This window comes from Poromitra crassiceps, assembly GCF_964638095.1.
Source record: "Poromitra crassiceps genome assembly, chromosome: 29".
NCBI classification, from domain to species: Eukaryota; Metazoa; Chordata; class Actinopteri; order Beryciformes; family Melamphaidae; genus Poromitra; species Poromitra crassiceps.
The window spans coordinates 7529371-7548340 of NC_139641.1; the positions used below are offsets into that span (position 1 = coordinate 7529371).

Sequence of the window (18970 nt, forward strand, 5' to 3'; positions counted from 1 at the left end):
GTGTTTCCAGAGGTCAGGACCACAGGCAGAGAGCAGAGTCTCCAGTACCCAGCTGTCTGTCTATGAAGAGTGACTGGTCTAAACACAATCCTCCATGCTTCAGTAATGAACCTGGACCTTCAGACACAAGGTAAGAGAACTGTTATACTGTAATGAGGAAATGTTATTTGATAACCTACACGATTGCACTGAAAACTACAGAGACAAGGAGTGACCATAGGGAGAAAAAACACGTTTTATGGAGGACAAGATATACAGTATATTTCACTTCCTGGATGTAGGTCAGACCTGCCATCAGTTTGGCTCGATTCATGCACACAGAAGACATTTTATTCCCTAATTTTTTTGTTTTTCATTCCTCCAAATTCATAATGTGTGCACACAAACTAATTATACAATTAAAACTTCACATCAATTATCCCAAAAACCAGAGTCGTTGTGTTTGATCACCTCTGAAAACATGTTGCCTTTTGTTTACATAGTAATATCACACAATATTCTGTGGGCCTCGAGAAATCACTGAAAACGCTCTGAAAGGGCTGGCACTGGGAGCATCCGTTTTCCAAAAGTGACTGGCACTCAATGAGTTAAGATACATTTATGAGTGAAATCCTACATACTGAGGTCATCATAGTTATAAACTTTGGGATCAATAGATATTACGAGAAACAGTCAATTAGGAAAGGGGAGGGGACTTAAATGACACGGCCAATCAACCGGAAAGCCTCTCCTGAGTCAAACAAGTCATCACTCATGTGAATGTGAGTTTGGATCAACACATACAGATGATGAAAACCAGCTTGGTAAAATGTGTAGAAATGTCTGCAACAGATGACAGACTGACCTGTTCTACCACTAGAACATAACCAGGCCAAGAAACATGAATGAAAAGTATGTACAATATGAAAGTATAAATATATACAGTATAAAAACAAAGGAAAACATCAACACTAGAGGGCACTCTGTAGAATGCATACCTCCGCCAACCTTTCTACAGAGTTTTGTGATGTTACGTGAATCCAGTGACCTGTCTGGGCTAACTGTACTTGAACACGAGGTTAACTGTACTGAGCTAACTGTACTTGAACACGAGGTTAACCGTACTGAGCTAACTGTACTTGAACACGAGGTTAACCGTACTGGGCTAACTGTACTTGAACACGAGGTTAACTGTACTGAGCTAACTGTACTTGAACACGAGGTTAACTGTACTGAGCTAACTGTACTTGAACACGAGGTTAACTGTACTGGGCTAACTGTACTTGAACACGAGGTTAACTGTACTGAGCTAACTGTACTTGAACACGAGGTTAACTGTACTGGGCTAACTGTACTTGAACACGAGGTTAACCGTACTGGGCTAACTGTACTTGAACACGAGGTTAACTGTACTGGGCTAACTGTACTTGAACACGAGGTTAACTGTACTGAGCTAACTGTACTTGAACACGAGGTTAACTGTACTGAGCTAACTGTACTTGAACACGAGGTTAACTGTACTGAGCTAACTGTACTTGAACACGAGGTTAACTGTACTGAGCTAACTGTACTTGAACACGAGGTTAACTGTACTGAGCTAACTGTACTTGAACACGAGGTTAACTGTACTGAGCTAACTGTACTTGAACACGAGGTTAACTGTACTGAGCTAACTGTACTTGAACACGAGGTTAACCGTACTGGGCTAACTGTACTTGAACACGAGGTTAACTGTACTGAGCTAACTGTACTTGAACACGAGGTTAACTGTACTGGGCTAACTGTACTTGAACACGAGGTTAACTGTACTGGGTTAACTGTATCTGAACACGAGGTTCGAAAGGTCCTGTCCAGGACCAAGGTGGGGAAGGCCGCTGGACCGGATGGCATTCCTCCCCGAGTTGCCAGGTCCTGCTCTGAGCAGCTTGCCCCTGTGCTGACAGATATTTTTAATATGTCACTGCAGCGTCGCATTGTTCCTAAAAGTTTCAAGGAGTCCATTGTAGTCCCAGTCCCAAAGAAATCTCCTGTTACATGTCATAATGATTACAGACCCATTGCACTAACATCAGTGTTTATGAAATGTCTGGAGCGTTTGGTGCTGGACCACATTAAATGTCAGATTCCTCCTACTCTTGATCCTTGACAGTTTGCTTATAGGGAAAACAGATCAGTTGAGGATGCAGTTTCTATAGCTCTGAACTCTGTATATGAACACCTGGATAAAAGTGGAGCCTATGTCAGAATGCTTTTCATAGACTATAGCTCTGCTTTTAATACGATCATTCCCTCACTTCTGATCCGTAAACTGCAAAATCTTGGTCTGTGTGATGCTCTTTGTGAGTGGATTTTTAGCTTTTTAATTTTGAGGCCTCAAAGAGTCAGGATCGGAAATAATCTGTCTGATATACTTGTTCTGAGCACTGGCTCGCCGCAAGGATGCATTCTTAGCTCCTTCTTGTTTACTCTCTTTACCCACGACTGTATCGCTCACTACCTCAACAATCTCATAGTTAAATACGCGGATGACACCACTGTCATTGGGCTCATTAGCTCAAATGACGAGTCTAACTACAGATCTGAGGTAGAAGAACTTGTCAGGTGGAGCGAGGCCAACAACCTAATTCTCAATGCCTCCAAGACAAAAGAGCTTGTCGTTGACTTCCGCCGTAAAAAGGCACCTCACCATCCTATAATAATCAATGGTACAGAGGATGAGATGGTAAAAAGTATTAAATTTCTAGGTGTCACTATCTCGGATGATCTTAGCTGGCACTCAAATACCAAAGCGATTGTTAAAAAGTCTCAGCAACGTCTTTTCTTCTTAAGAAGACTTAAGGAGTTCACCCACAACAGCCAGATCCTTGTTAACTTTTATCGCTGTATTATTGAGAGCATTCTCACTAGTTCCTTCACTGTATGGTTTGGTAACCTTACTGTTAAGGAGCGAAAATCCTTAAATAGGGTAGTGCGCCTTGCCCGCAAGATAACTGGTGCCAACCTGCCGGCTCTAGAAGAGCTCTATAGCTCCAGACTTCTGTCCCGGGCCTCCAGTATTATCAGGGACCCTGCAGGTCACCCGGCCGCCAGTCTTTTTGAGTTACTCCCTTTGGGTAGACGCTACCGCTCCATTAAATGCTCCACCACTCGCTTTGCGAGAAGCTTTTACCCGAGTGCTGTGCGTAGTTTGAACGATCACAAATCTAAACGGTAGATCTCTGTTGTCTAGACCACCTAGACACACCTAGACCTCTATTTTTTCTGTTATTTTCTTTTGTATAAGATGTCTTATACTGGTCTTCTCATGCAATTAATCCTTGCTTAGGCACTTTACTACTGTGCACTTTATGTCTGACTGTGCACTTTGTTTGTTCCTGCACTTTAATAAGTGAGCTGGATGACTCGGGCCTTTATCCACAGATGTACCTGTCTCCTTTTGTTTTATTCTCTTATTTTATCTTATTTACTTTTTAAACTTTTTTACTGTCTGTCTATATATATGCTATTTTATGTTGTCATGACTTGTCATATTTGTGTCTATGTTTTAAGCTCTTGCACCCCAATTCCAATGTAGTTTCGACTGCAAATGGTAAATAAACTGACTCTGACTCTGACTCTGACTCTGATTTGAAATTGGCCAAACCCCCTTTTTCCCAGTGGGCGTGCAAAGTACATGTACATGCATAATCTATGATAATAATATAAACATAATAAATAATCTAAATAATCTAAACAAATAAAATAGAAATCAACAAATGAAGACAATAGTAGAATATGAGAACAAAACATGAATTTAAAGTCACTAGAACTAATGATAATTTATGTATCAAACATTTGTGTTTCCAGAGGTCAGGACCACAGGCAGAGAGCAGAGTCTCCAGTACCCAGCTGTCTGTCTATGAAGAGTGACTGGTCTAAACACAATCCTCCATGGTTCAGTAATGAACCTGGACCTTCAGACACAAGGTAAGAGGACTGTTATACTGTAATGAGGAAATGTTATTTGATAACCCACACGATTGCACTGAAAACTACAGAGACAAGGAGTGACCATAGGGAGAAAAAACACGTTTTATGGAGGACAAGATATACAGTATATTTCACTTCCTGGATGTGGGTCAGACCTGCCATCAGTTTGGCTCGATTCATGCACACAGAAGACATTTCATTCCCTCATTTTTTTGTTTTTCATTCCTCCAAATTCATAATGTGTGCACACAAACTAATTATACAATTAAAACTTCACATCAATTATCCCAAAAACCAGAGTCGTTGTGTTTGATCACCTCTGAAAACATGTTGCCTTTTGTTTACATAGTAATATCACACAATATTCTGTGGGCCTCGAGAAATCACTGAAAACGCTCTGAAAGGGCTGGCACTGGGAGCATCCGTTTTCCAAAAGTGGCTGGCACTCAATGAGTTAAGATACATTTATGAGTGAAATCCTACATACTGAGGTCATCATAGTTATAAACTTTGGGATCAATAGATATAACGAGAAACAGTCAATTAGGAAAGGGGAGGGGACTTAAATGACACGGCCAGTCAACCGGAAAGCCTCTCCTGAGTCAAACAAGTCATCACTCATGTGAATGTGAGTTTGGATCAACACATACAGATGATGAAAACCAGCTTGGTAAAATGTGTAGAAATGTCTGCAACAGATGACAAACTGACCTGTTCTACCACTAGAACATAACCAGGCCAAGAAACATGAATGAAAAGTATGTACAATATGAAATTATAAATACATACAGTATAAAAACAAAGGAAAACATATAAACACTAGAGGGCACTCTGTAGAATGCATACCTCCGCCAACCTTTCTACAGAGTTTTGTGATGTTACGTGAATCCATTTGAAATGTAGGGGCCTTTTTGCGATTGGCCAAACCCCCTTTTTGCCAGTGGGCGTGCAAAGTACATGTACATGCATAATCTATGATAATAATCTAAACATAAGAAATAATCTAAATAATCTAAACAAATAAAATAGAAATCAACAAATGAAGACAATAGTAGAATATGAGAACAAAACATGAATTTGAAGTCACTAGAACTAATGATATGTATCAAACATTTGTGTTTCCAGAGGTCAGTACCACAGGCAGAGAGCAGAGTCTCCAGTATCCAGCTGTCTGTCTATGAAGAGTGACTGGTCTAAAGACAAACCTCCACACTTCAGTAATGAACCTGGACCTTCAGACACAAGGTAAGAGGACTGTTATACTGTAATGAGGAAATGTTATTTGATAACCTACACGATTTCACTGAAAACTACAGAGACAAGGAGTGACCATAGGGAGAAAAAACACGTTTTATGGAGGACAAGATATACAGTATATTTCACTTCCTGGATGTAGGTCAGTCCTGCCGTCAGTTTGGCTGGATTCATGCACACAGAACACATTTTATTCCCTAAATATTTAGTTTTTCATTCCTCCTAATTCATAATGTGTGCACACAAACTAATTATACAATTAAAACTTCACATCAATTATCCCAAAAAGCAGAGTCGTTGTGTTTGATCACCTCTGAAAACATGTTGCCTTTTCTTTTGATTTACAGAGGTCAGTACCACAGGCAGAGAGCAGAGTCTCCAGTATCCAGCTGTCTGTCTATGAAGAGTGACCGGTCTAAAGGTCATCCCCCACTCTTCAGTAATGAACCTGGACCTTCAGACACAAGGTAAGAGGACTGTTATACTGGGAGCCTACCTGATAAAAGTAAGCGAGTAAAGTGAGTAAGATTGATGAAGGGAAAATGTTCTGTTGTGTCATTTAGGATAGTTTCCTTCACTGTTGCATCACACTATGAGAGGACTGTGTTCATGAAGCAAATCTCTGCCCCAGTGTTTTCTTACATCTTTTTTTAAATATTTAAAAAATAATATGATGATGTTTGGAACTATGGCACTTGGCACTTTCATGTCTGTCTACTGTCTATTGTCTGAGCCTTTTTAAAATTGAGTGACTCTCCCTGCAACCAAATCTACCTCTGGGTACACATAAAGTAACCTTGACTTTGACCTTGACTTAGAGATGGGACTGATCCAATGGCGTGCCGATACTGACGTAATTCACAAATCTGATATCAGACTGACGTTGTTGACCCTTAGTCCCGCCCCCCTCCCCGAGTTGCTCAAATTCCCTCATCCTGCTAGCCCCGCCTTAAAAGCCACAACAGCTCACTGCTGGCCACACGCATAAGACACGCCCACAAGAAATGGTTTAAACACCAAAACCTCCCATCATTGTTGAAAAGCCAATTTTCATTCATATGGTGTTTGTGTTTGACACTGTTTGTGTTTGACATGTAAACACAGACAGTGGTTGATACTGTAGATGTAATGTAATGGAACTCTGCCATCGTATCTACCCTAACTGCTGTGATCAATCTCTGTGCCCTGCTAACACTATCTGTAGTCAGAGGTTATCAACAATGGTACTTATTTATTTACTAATGACTGCCAGACACTGTCTGTGTTCTGTAACAAATGTGTTGTTACAGTGTTGATGTAATAGGACTGTGTGTTGTTTGTATTGAGCTGAACATTCATTAATGATAATTACATATTAAACAAACCAGAAAAACTGTTACAATGTTGCATTCATCCATGATCACCACAGTGACATTTATCCATGATGGGTATGCAATGTTGACTCCACTGATTAAACTACAACTATGACAACAGATACATGTGAAAATAAACTTTACATGTGATGGCAGCACGATGCTGTCTGAGCATCTATAAAGATAGTCTGGGCAAAATATTTTAATAGTTTTACAATTTGAACAAAAAAAAATTCAAACTTTTGTTCAATTTTGTTTGTTAGATCTTCATCTGATCAGGGATAATAAATTGCCTTTATCCCCACAGAATGAGGAAGAGGAGTCTAGGTGTTGTGAAGCAGCAGCTGTCCTGCTGTGCATTGTGTCATTGGGTCCTGAGGGATCCAGTCTCTACCAGCTGTGGACACAGGTTCTGCAGACAGTGCATCACCTCATACTGGGCCCAGTCCGGTTCATCAGGAGACTCCGCCTGTCCCCAGTGTAGAAAAAGGTCCAGAACAAGATCTGGACTGCAGACACCCAGTCAAACCAGCATTGCACAATGTAAGACTGGGGTTTTGTCTACTGTTGTCACCATTTCTAAAACCAGGAAACAACAGCATATCTGTTAAACACTTGTTTACTCTTTCTTCTCTTCCAGCGGACGGCGTTTTGCAGGAGGTTTTAGACGTTCATAAGATCAGTCTGATAATGAGATGTGACTTTGTGACAGAAGGAACAGATGAAGAAGGAATTGGAACTCCCCTCAATAGGATCTACACTGCACTCTACATCACAGTGGGACAGATTGAAGAGGTTAATACCCAACATGAGGTGTGGCAGCTGGAGACAGCATCCAAGATGGAGGCTCTCCATGACACTCCAATCAAGTGCCACGACATCTTTAACCCCTTACCTGATCAAGAGACACACATCAGAGTAGTTCTTACGAATGGTGTTGCTGGAATTGGAAAAACCTTCTCAGTGAAGAAGTTCACTCTGGACTGGGCAGAGGGCTTGGAAAATCAAGACGTCACTCTTGTGATTCTGCTTTCGTTCCGGGAGCTGAACTTGATCAGAGATGAGCGGTACAGTCTTCTCATGCTGCTCCATGTTTTCCATCCAACCTTACAGAGGGTCACAGCAGAGAAGCTCTCTGTCTGTAAAGTTGTGTTCATCTTTGATGGCCTGGATGAAAGCAGACTTCCATTGGATTTCCACAACAATGAGGTTGTGTCTGATGTCACACAGGTATCATCAGTAGATGTGCTGTTGACAAACCTTATCAAGGGGAATCTGCTTCCCTTGGCTCTCCTCTGGATAACTTCCAGACCTGCAGCAGCCAATCAGATCCCTCCTACATGTGTAGACAGGGTGACAGAAGTACGAGGCTTCACTGACCTCCAGAAGGAGGAGTACTTCAGGAAGAGATCCACTGATGAGGAACTGTCCAGCAGAATCATCTCACACATCAAGGCATCCAGGACCATCCACATCATGTGCCACATCCCAGTCTTCTGTTGGATCACTGGTACAGTTCTGGAGCACATGTTGACTACAGACCAGAGAGGAGAGCTGCCCAAGACCCTGACTGAGATGTACTCACACTTCCTGCTGGTTCAGACAGAGAGGAAGAAGCAGAAGTATGATGAGAGCCATGAGATGAGTCAACAGCAGCTCATGGAGACTGACAGGGAAGTTCTTCTGAAGCTGGGGAAGCTGGCGTTTGAAAATCTGGAGACGGGCAACCTCCTGTTCTACCAAGAAGACCTGGAGAAGTGTGGTCTTGATGTCAGAGAGGCTTTGGTGTTCTCAGGAGTGTGCACAGAGATCTTCAAACGAGAGTGTGTGCTCTTCCAGAAGACGGTCTACTGCTTTGTTCATCTGAGCATCCAGGAGTTTCTCGCTGCAGTCTACATGTTCCACTGTTACACAAACAGGGATAAGAATGTACTGAGCACATTCCTGGGAAAAGTCTGGGATAGAAGTGATCACTCCTTGGCTGTCTTCCTGAAGATATCCATGCTCAAAGCCCTGAAGAGTACAAATGGCCACCTGGACCTCTTTGTCCGCTTCCTTCATGGCCTCTCACTCGAGTCCAGCCAGAGTCTCTTAGGAGGCCTACTACGTCACACAGAGAGAAGTCCAGACAGCATCCAGAAAGCCATCAGCAACCTGAAGAAGATGAACACCTCCAATACGTCTCCAGACAGAAGCATCAACATCTTCCACTGTTTGATGGAGATGAATGACCACTCAATACATCAGCAGATCCAAGACTTCCTGAAGTCAGAGAACAAGTCAAAGAAGAAACTCTCTATGGTCCACTGCTCAGCTCTGGCGTACATGCTGCAGATGTCAGAGGAGGTTCTGGATGTGTTGGACCTGAAGGCCTACAACACATCAAACGAGGGACGAAGCAGACTGATCCCAGCTGTGAGGAACTGCAGAGAGGCTCGGTTAGTCCTGATCTGAATTCTAACATTATCTACAGTTTAGTTACCTTCACACCTGATGCTATATGAACTATAAAGATATATAGTTCCTCAAACAAACACTATAAAACTGCTGTTCTACAGAGCAGTGGTAACACAGTGTTGGGCGTAACACACAAAGTAATGTGCTATTAATTTTCCTTTAACAGAGTAAATAAAGTAAGTCATTACTGTTACGTGTCAGTAATCACATTACAGTTACCAGGTTGGTCATTACTTGTGTTTCATTGTTTAGTCTCTTTAACCTCTGTATTGGTGCAATGGCTCTGAAAGATTCTCGTTGTCTTTAAGTCATCTTGGAAATATTGGAATTACAGGAGAGCGCACATAAACGAGCCAACAAAGTTGGGAAATACATCACGGAAAGTCTGAATTTAATGCTGTAGATTCAAAACCTTAAAAATCAGTAGGGCAATCACTTTTTACTGGAATAATAAGTAAAGCGATGTGTTACTTTTAAGAAGAGTAACAAGTAATGTGTAATTTGCATCTTCATTCCAAAGATTCCAATTCTGAAATGTTTGTTTATAGCTATCATGTTAGTTGGTGAACACAGTTTGTTTAGCTGTAATGATTGTTGTATATATATATATATATATATATATATATATATATATATATATATATATATATATATATGTATGTATGTATTAGGGTTCGGTGCGTGCAGCTACATGAAGAATACGCCGAATCCAGAAGGTAGCGGTAAAGCACCTAAACGCTGTTTGAACGCCATAAACGCCACAGAAGAAGACATACCAAAGCAACACAAGAGCCATATGAAATCCGCGTTCACTGAATGGAACGTTTTGTGGTGAGGAAACATTACCGGGGGTCGCTCCAGTGTGTTTACTAGCCGTACGTCGCTTCCATGCTACATCACAAAACCACGAACAATATCGACGCGTCCAGCTGCTCCCCCTTTACCGTCGTCAAAAAAGTGAAGAAATTCTGCACTAAGCTCTGACTTCAGTGCAGAGCAGTATTCTAATGACTTTTATAACTCAGGCGATAAGCTATTTTGCGAATTCTGTCCAAATTCAACCAAAGCCAACGAGGTAATGTAACGTTACGTAGCACTGACAAAGCTGTTAACTTACATCGCGTGAGATGCCAAGCAAGACGTATACTTCATGTAGCTGCACGCACCGAACCCCTAATACATACATACATACATATATATATATATACATATATATATATATATATTTAGAACACGGCTCTCTTGAATACTCGATTCTGATTGGTCAATCAACAAGATTCACCGGTCATTATTTCTCGACAACCGACCGCTGCTCTGCCACACCTGGATTAATCAGTTGATAAGAGCTTTTTGTCAGCAAACACTACTAATTAGGCCAACCACTTGCAGCTGTCGTGTCTTGTGTGCCAATTACGAATGAAACCGCTTTGTCGTTGAAAACGCTATTAAAAAATCTATTTGAATAATTATTTTTGTCAGATTATTGAATGATTTAGTTGTAGGCCATGTTCTAAGCGGGATAATGTATATTGAGGCGGTGATTACTGGGAAATAATGACCTTCAGGTGATGATTAAGCCCTCCGCTGCGCGTCGGGCTCAATCATCACCTGTCGGTCATTATTTCCCCCGTAATCACCGCCTCAATATACATTATCCCTTACATATATATATATATATATATATATATATATATATATATATATATATATATATATATATATATATATATATATATATATATATACTTTTGACAGAATTGTTTGTGATTGCATTTTGCTATGCTTTGCTTTGTGATATTACACATTCAGCACTTTTTGAAAATTTTCTAATTCTACAATACAATTTATTGTCACTTTTTCTCTAATTATTATTACTATTATTGTTATTATTTGTATTAGAAGTAGTAGTATGCTGTGTCCGTTTTGATGTGGGCTTAGTCTCAGCTCTGCTTTCATAGAACTAATCTTACATTAAATCTGTGATCACAGACTTTCTGACTGTGGACTCTCAGAGACTCACTGTGAAGTCCTGGCATCAGCTCTGAAGTCCAACCCCTCCCATCTGAGAGAGCTGGACCTGAGTAAGAACCAGCTGCCAGATTCAGGTGTGAAGCTTCTGTGTGCTGGACTGGAGAGTCCACACTGTCGACTGGAGACTCTCAGGTAAGATTTGAATTGACAGTTTTTCTCAGTTGATTTGACACATTTCTCTGCTTTCAATACAGTGCCTCTCAGGTCAGAATTCCTGACTCTGTAAAGGTTGCCTGCAAGTTTTACAGAGAGCAGTAGTAGCTAAATAGTCTGATTTATAATATATGTATGTAGTGTGAATGTTCTATACATATGTAGTTCTGTATGTTGTGTGAAATGTCACAGTTTTAATGTGTGAATTTCGTAAAAAGTACACGCAAGACTAGCTCCATAGGGTCCCATTATAAAGGTTGAAAAAGTATAAACCTAACAGTACAAAAGATAAAGGTGATAGAGTCCTAAAAGTGGTGACTCGTTAAGTGTGAGTGTTGAGCTTAAAGTATGAAGGAGTAGTTAGAGTTCAAAGAGGGCGTGGTTTCACCATGAACTGCTGTTTAAAATGAATGGCAGTTGCACCCGGAAATATAGCTAATCTGTTTGTTTACAAACATGCTGATTCATCTATAAACAGCAATTAACCTCAAACCTCATGCTTTGATATCTTATTTAGATTGCTGCACCTCTCTCTATTCCTGTCTCAAACCTCATGCTTTGATATCTTATTTAGATTGATGCACCTCTCTCTAATAAAGAAAGAAAAAACATCGCATGGATGCATAACTGGGACGTATCCTCAGTGATGTACCCTGGGGTCATAGGATGTTTCGGGTCTCGCAACATCATACACCCTCGCCCAGGTGACCCAGCCAGGGCTGGCCAAGCCCCAACTTACGTCCCAGTAGCTACTCACGGTCAGCCCTATAGGGAGGGTCGAAGGTGGTCATGCGGTCAGGGCCACTCAATACGCTGCTCCGGAACTACTCTGCCGGGACCGGGGGAGGGAGAGGGCTCTGGTACGTAGAGGGACCGGGCTCTGTGGGTTGCCACCCGGCCGGGTTCCTCCCTCGTCTCACCAGGTCTACGACCTGTGCGCTGCACCAGAGTCCCCCGCTCCAAACATCTCATTCCGAGGTGATGGTATCTTAGTGGACACCATGCAGTACCAGTACTTGGTGGCACTGCAGTCTCCACTTGCGGCTTGAATGGCCCTCCTAAAAGGCCTCTCGTGGGTTTTTGGGCTTCTTCCTCACGGAAGACGCAGGCTGGGGAGCTAACCCATACTGCTACCCGGGTGCCGTCCCTGTTCCGGCTGTCAACTGACTCTCCAGTAGTCACCAGTCTTTCCTGGTTGTCACGTAGTCTATTCCTATGAGTCACTGGCTAGGCCAGGCTAACTAATAAAGAAAGAAAAAACATCGCATGGATGCATAACTGGGACGTATCCTCAGTGATGTACCCTGGGGTCATAGGATGTTTCGGGTCTCGCAACATCATACACCCTCGCCCAGGTGACCCAGCCGGGGCTGGCCAAGCCCCAACTTACGTCCCAGTAGCTACTCTATTACTGTCTCAGACCTCATGCTTTGATATCTGATTTAGATTGATGCACCTCTCTCTATTCCTGTCTCAAACCTCATGCCTTGATATCTTATTTAGATTGCTGCACCTCTCTCTATTCCTGTCTCAAACCTCATGCTTTGATATCTTATTTAGATTGATGCACCTCTCTCTATTACTGTCTCAGACCTCATGCTTTGATATCTTATTTAGATTGATGCACCTCTCTCTATTCCTGTCTCAAACCTCATGCTTTGATATCTTATTTAGATTGCTGCACCTCTCTCTATTCCTGTCTCAAACTTCATGCTTTGATATCTTATTTAGATTGATGCACCTCTCTCTATTCCTGTCTCAAACCTCATGCTTTGATATCTTATTTAGATTGATGCACCTCTCTCTATTCCTGTCTCAAACCTCATGCTTTGATATCTTATTTAGATTGCTGCACCTCTCTCTATTCCTGTCTCAAACCTCATGCTTTGTTTGATATCTTATTTAGATTGATGCACCTCTCTCTATTCCTGTCTCAAACCTCATGCTTTGTTTGATATCTTATTTAGATTGATGCACCTCTCTCTATTCCTGTCTCAAACCTCATGCTTTGATATCTTATTTAGATTGCTGCACCTCTCTCTATTCCTGTCTCAAACCTCATGCGTTGATATCTTATTTAGATTGCTGCACCTCTCTCTATTCCTGTCTCAAACCTCATGCTTTGATATCTTATTTAGATTGCTGCACCTCTCTCTATTCCTGTCTCAAACCTCATGCTTTGATATTATTTAGATTGCTGCACCTCTCTCTATTACTGTCTCAGACCTCATGCTTTGATATCTTATTTAGATTGATGCACCTCTCTCTATTCCTGTCTCAAACCTCATGCTTTGATATCTTATTTAGATTGCTGCACCTCTCTCTATTCCTGTCTCAAACTTCATGCTTTGATATCTTATTTAGATTGATGCACCTCTCTCTATTCCTGTCTCAAACCTCATGCTTTGATATCTTATTTAGATTGATGCACCTCTCTCTATTCCTGTCTCAAACCTCATGCTTTGATATCTTATTTAGATTGCTGCACCTCTCTCTATTCCTGTCTCAAACCTCATGCTTTGTTTGATATCTTATTTAGATTGATGCACCTCTCTCTATTCCTGTCTCAAACCTCATGCTTTGTTTGATATCTTATTTAGATTGATGCACCTCTCTCTATTCCTGTCTCAAACCTCATGCTTTGATATCTTATTTAGATTGCTGCACCTCTCTCTATTCCTGTCTCAAACCTCATGCGTTGATATCTTATTTAGATTGCTGCACCTCTCTCTATTCCTGTCTCAAACCTCATGCTTTGATATCTTATTTAGATTGCTGCACCTCTCTCTATTCCTGTCTCAAACCTCATGCTTTGATATTATTTAGATTGCTGCACCTCTCTCTATTACTGTCTCAGACCTCATGCTTTGATATCTTATTTAGATTGATGCACCTCTCTCTATTCCTGTCTCAAACCTCATGCTTTGATATCTTATTTAGATTGCTGCACCTCTCTCTATTCCTGTCTCAAACCTCATGCTTTGATATCTTATTTAGATTGCTGCACCTCTCTCTATTCCTGTCTCAAACCTCATGCTTTGATATCTTATTTAGATTGCTGCACCTCTCTATATTCCTGTCTCAAACCTCATGCTTTGATATCTTATTTAGATTGCTGCACCTCTCTCTATTCCTGTCTCAAACCTCATGCTTTGATATCTTATTTAGATTGCTGCACCTCTCTCTATTCCTGTCTCAAACCTCATGCTTTGATATCTTATTTAGATTGCTGCACCTCTCTCTATTCCTGTCTCAAACCTCATGCTTTGATATCTTATTTAGATTGCTGCACCTCTCTCTATTCCTGTCTCAAACATCATGCTTTGGTATCTTATTTAGATTGCTGCACCTCTCTCTATTCCTGTCTCAAACCTCATGCTTTGATATCTTATTTAGATTGCTGCACCTCTCTCTATTCCTGGCTCAAACCTCATGCTTTGATATCTTATTTAGATTGCTGCACCTCTCTCTATTCCTGTCTCAGACCTCATGCTTTGATATCTTATTTAGATTGCTGCACCTCTCTCTATTCCTGTCTCAAACCTCATGCTTTGATATCTTATTTAGATTGCTGCACCTCTCTCTATTCCTGTCTCAAACCTCATGCGTTGATATCTTATTTAGATTGCTGCACCTCTCTCTATTCCTGTCTCAAACCTCATGCTTTGATATCTTATTTAGATTGCTGCACCTCTCTCTATTCCTGTCTCAAACCTCATGCTTTGATATCTTATTTAGATTGCTGCACCTCTCTCTATTCCTGTCTCAAACCTCATGCTTTGATATCTTATTTAGATTGCTGCACCTCTCTACATTTGCATTCATTAATAATCTGTTTACATAAGTTGTGTGACTGAAATGATCAAATAATAATATTTCCTTATCTCTTCATATCCATTAAGGCTGAGTGGCTGTAACCTGTCAGAGAGAAGCTGTGAAGCTCTGGCCTCAGTTCTCAGCTCCCAGTCCTCCAGTCTGAGAGAGCTGGACCTGAGTACCAATGACTTACAGGACTCTGGAATGAAGCTTCTCTCTGCTGGACTGGAGAGTCCACACTGTAGACTGGAAACTCTCAGGTCAGTATTACTGATACTGTTCAACAGACCACCATTTAAATGGCTTTACATGCACATTAATATCAGTGAAGATTAGGGCTGCACAATTAATCGTGTTTTCATCGTCATCGCAATATGAACATGCGCAATAAACACATCGCAAAGACTGCCTGAAACAAAAGTGTTTTTATTTACATGCGTCATGCATTCCCACTCAGCATCTGATCATTTTGTCTTGTGTTGTAAATCCAGCGTACACCTTTCCCTTGCAACAGTGCGCTCCGCGCCTCTGCCAAAGCCCAAACACGCTGTGTGTAGTTTCAGCTAGAGTCAGTGTGTATTTCATTTCTTTATTCAGTGGGCATAGGCTATGTTTGTCATCTATGTTAGCATTATTAAAGCATTATTAAAGCAGAAAGACATAGGAACTGTATAGCTAATATATTTGTTCATTTATCGCAAGTCGTATCGTCATCGCTATATTGAACAATGTTATCGCACATCGCAGATTTTCCTCCTATCATGCAGGCCTAGTGAAAATAGCTGACCTCTGTATTTTCCTGCTGATGTGAGTTTTGAAAGCAGCTGAGATACCAACATTTATCACATCTAGTTTCTATCCTGTGGTAGAATATTGCATCATCTCCTCTCTTTACTGCCTCTGTTATTGAAACCTAAAGTAAAGGATTTATCACATTCTGTCACACATTGAGTCCAGAACTGAAATGAAAACACAAACCAGATCAGCGAAAGTTCACTGTCACATCTCCAGCTGCTTCAGAATAGAGCAACTAGGATTTGAACCAGTGCTACAGGGAGTGACATCATCAGAGCCTAGATGCCATACTGAACTCTGTATCTATATTTGCATTCATTAATAATCTGTTTGTGTGAGCTGTGTGACTGAAATGATAAAATCATATTTCCTTATCTCTTCATATCCATTAAGGCTGAGTGGCTGTAAGCTGTCAGAGAGAAGCTGTGAAGCTCTGGCCTCAGTTCTCAGCTCCCAGTCCTCCAGTCTGAGAGAGCTGGACCTGAGTAAGAATGACGTACAGGACTCTGGAATGAAGCTTCTCTCTACTGGACTGGAGAGTCCACACTGTAGACTGGAAACTCTCGGGTCAGTATTACTGATACTGTTCAACAGACCACCATTTAAATGTGGCTTTACATGCACATTAATATCATTGAAGATTAGGGCTGCACAATTAATCGTGTTTTCATCATCATCGCAATATGAACATGCGCAATAAACATATCGCAAAGACTTCCTGAAACAAAAGTGGTTTTATTTACATGCGTCATGCATTCCCACTCAGCATCTGATCATTTTGTCTTGTGTTGTAAATCCAGCGTACACCTTTCCCTTGCAACAGTGCGCTCCGCCCCTCTGCCAAAGCCCAAACACGCTGTGTGTAGTTTTAGCTAGAGTCAGTGTGTATTTCATTTCTTTATTCAGTGGGCATAGGCAATGTTTGTCGTCTATGTTAGCATTATTAAAGCATTATTAAAGCAGAAAGACATAGGAACTGTATAGCTAATATATGTGTTTATTTATCGCAAGTCGTATCGTCATCGCTATATTGAACAATGTTATCGCACATCGCAGATTTTCCTCCTATCATGCAGGCCTAGTGAAAATACCTGACCTCTGTATTTTCCTGCTGATGTGAGTTTTGAAAGCAGCTGAGATACCAACATTTATCACATCTAGTTTCTATCCTGTGGTAGAATATTGCATCATCTCCTCTCTTTACTGCCTCTGTTGTTGAAACCTAAAGTAAAGGATTTATCACATTCTGTCACACATTGAGTCCAGAACTGAAATGAAAACACAGATCAGCTATAGTTCACTGTCACATCTCCAGCTGCTTCAGAATAGAGCAACTAGGATTTGAACCAGTGCTACAGGGAGTGACATCATCAGAGCCTAGATGCCATACTGAACTCTGTGTCTATATTTGCATTCATTAATCATCTGTTTGTGTGAGCTGTGTGACTGAAATGATAAAATCATATTTCCTTATCTCTTCATATCCATTAAGGCTGAGTGGCTGTAAGCTGTCAAAGAGAAGCTGTGAAGCTCTGGCCTCAGTTCTCAGCTCCCAGTCCTCCAGTCTGAGAGAGCTGGACCTGAGTGAGAATGACGTAGAGGACTCTGGAATGAAGCTTCTCTCTGCTGGACTGGAGAGTCCACACTGTAGACTGGAAACTCTCAGGTCAGTATTACTGACCACCATTTAAATGTGGCTTTACATGCACATTAATATCAGTGAAAAGACCTGACCTCTGTATTTTCCTGCTGATGTGAGTTTTGAAAGCAGCTGAGATACCAACATTTATCACATCTAGTTTCTATCCTGTGGTAGAATATTGCATCATCTCCTCTCTTTACTGCCTCTGTTGTTGAAAGCTAAAGTAAAGGACTTGTAAAGGATGAGCCCATCTGCTAACCGCAGTGAAAACATGTGACTGTCATCGCCCTGTCTCCTCTCCCCCAGGGTCCGCGAAAAGTTTTCAGGAAAATAAAAATATTTTTTTGTTTGTAAAAGCTTCATAGTTCAATGAAAATATTGTATGCTTTAAATCTAAAACGGTTCATGGATTACATTCTAATCTAACAAACCTACCAATTTAAAAGTAAATCACGTTACCGTGGAAACAATTAAGCTTAGCCCAAAATCACAAATCAGAATGAAGGGGTCCCCAGTATATTTTCTATCTTGTAAGGGCTCCTTGACTGAAAAACATTTGAGAGCCTCAGCTTTAAGGAACAGTCAACTTATCAAACAAACTCAATGCCTCACCACACACACACACACACACACACACACACACACACACACACACACACACACACACACACACACACACACACACACACACACACACACACACACACACACACACACACACACACACACACTTGAAATATTTATTTATGTCCACATAAATACAAGTATGCAAAGGACATAAACAGTAATAGTGCAGTGAAATGCTGGGAGTCAGTCAGTTACATGAGTCCCCAGACGGCAAACACAATAATGCATACACATAAGAAACACACAGGATGATAACATGACAGGTTGATATATACAGTTATAAAACGGCTCTCTCAAATCAAGCAATCTGATTGGTTCACAGCCATTGTATAATTCCAGTAACCGAGTTCAATAACCCATGGCCATGGGTTATTGGTTGCCATGGCAACTCTCTTACTAAAAGGCAGCGCTGCGCTCGAGCTCCGTGTTGGGCTTTCCAGAAAGCTCTCAGCTTCTCAGCAAGCGCCAGGATTGGCCAATGTCAACTTCAGTCTCTAGAACGATCCAATCAAATCACCCGCACGTCTATCTTCTTGCTAGAGGTCCCGCCTTACAGTAGTGTCAAAACAAAAAGCTACTCGCTTCCAGCCAGACGCATGATGGCGCAACTCTCTTAGGCTTTGGTTACCTCAAAAACAAAATGGCGGAGACAGCTTTCAGATCCTTGTGAATCGATCTTCGCTTATAACTTTACTAATACTTCGCAGAAAATTATGTTTTGTACAAGAATAGACACGGGCTAATGTCTTAACCCCTCTCTCGCGCGCCCTCACTCTTAACCCCGCATTTCTAAATAAGACGTAACGTTACTTGGTGTCGGCATACGGCTCTGGTGTCGGGCTTTGCAAAAAGCTCTCAGCAAGCGCCAGGATTGGCCAATGTCAACTTCAGTCTC

General features: G+C 41.3%; 1 protein-coding gene across 1 annotated transcript in view; it reads left to right on the forward strand.

Annotated features, from left to right (window-relative positions):
• LOC310800029 (protein NLRC3-like) overlaps nt 1–18970 on the forward strand; it is a gene marked incomplete at both ends in the record, with an annotated part of 37246 nt that overhangs the window by 14195 nt on the left and 4081 nt on the right. Inside the window, 9 exons of the mRNA XM_083662624.1 lie at nt 53–130; nt 3826–3945; nt 5074–5193; nt 5550–5669; nt 6862–7076; nt 7195–8992; nt 11001–11174; nt 15098–15271; nt 16200–16373. Of these exons, the coding sequence (XP_083518750.1) occupies nt 53–130; nt 3826–3945; nt 5074–5193; nt 5550–5669; nt 6862–7076; nt 7195–8992; nt 11001–11174; nt 15098–15271; nt 16200–16373 (2973 nt within the window). The remainder of the gene's footprint in view (nt 1–52; nt 131–3825; nt 3946–5073; nt 5194–5549; nt 5670–6861; nt 7077–7194; nt 8993–11000; nt 11175–15097; nt 15272–16199; nt 16374–18970) is intronic.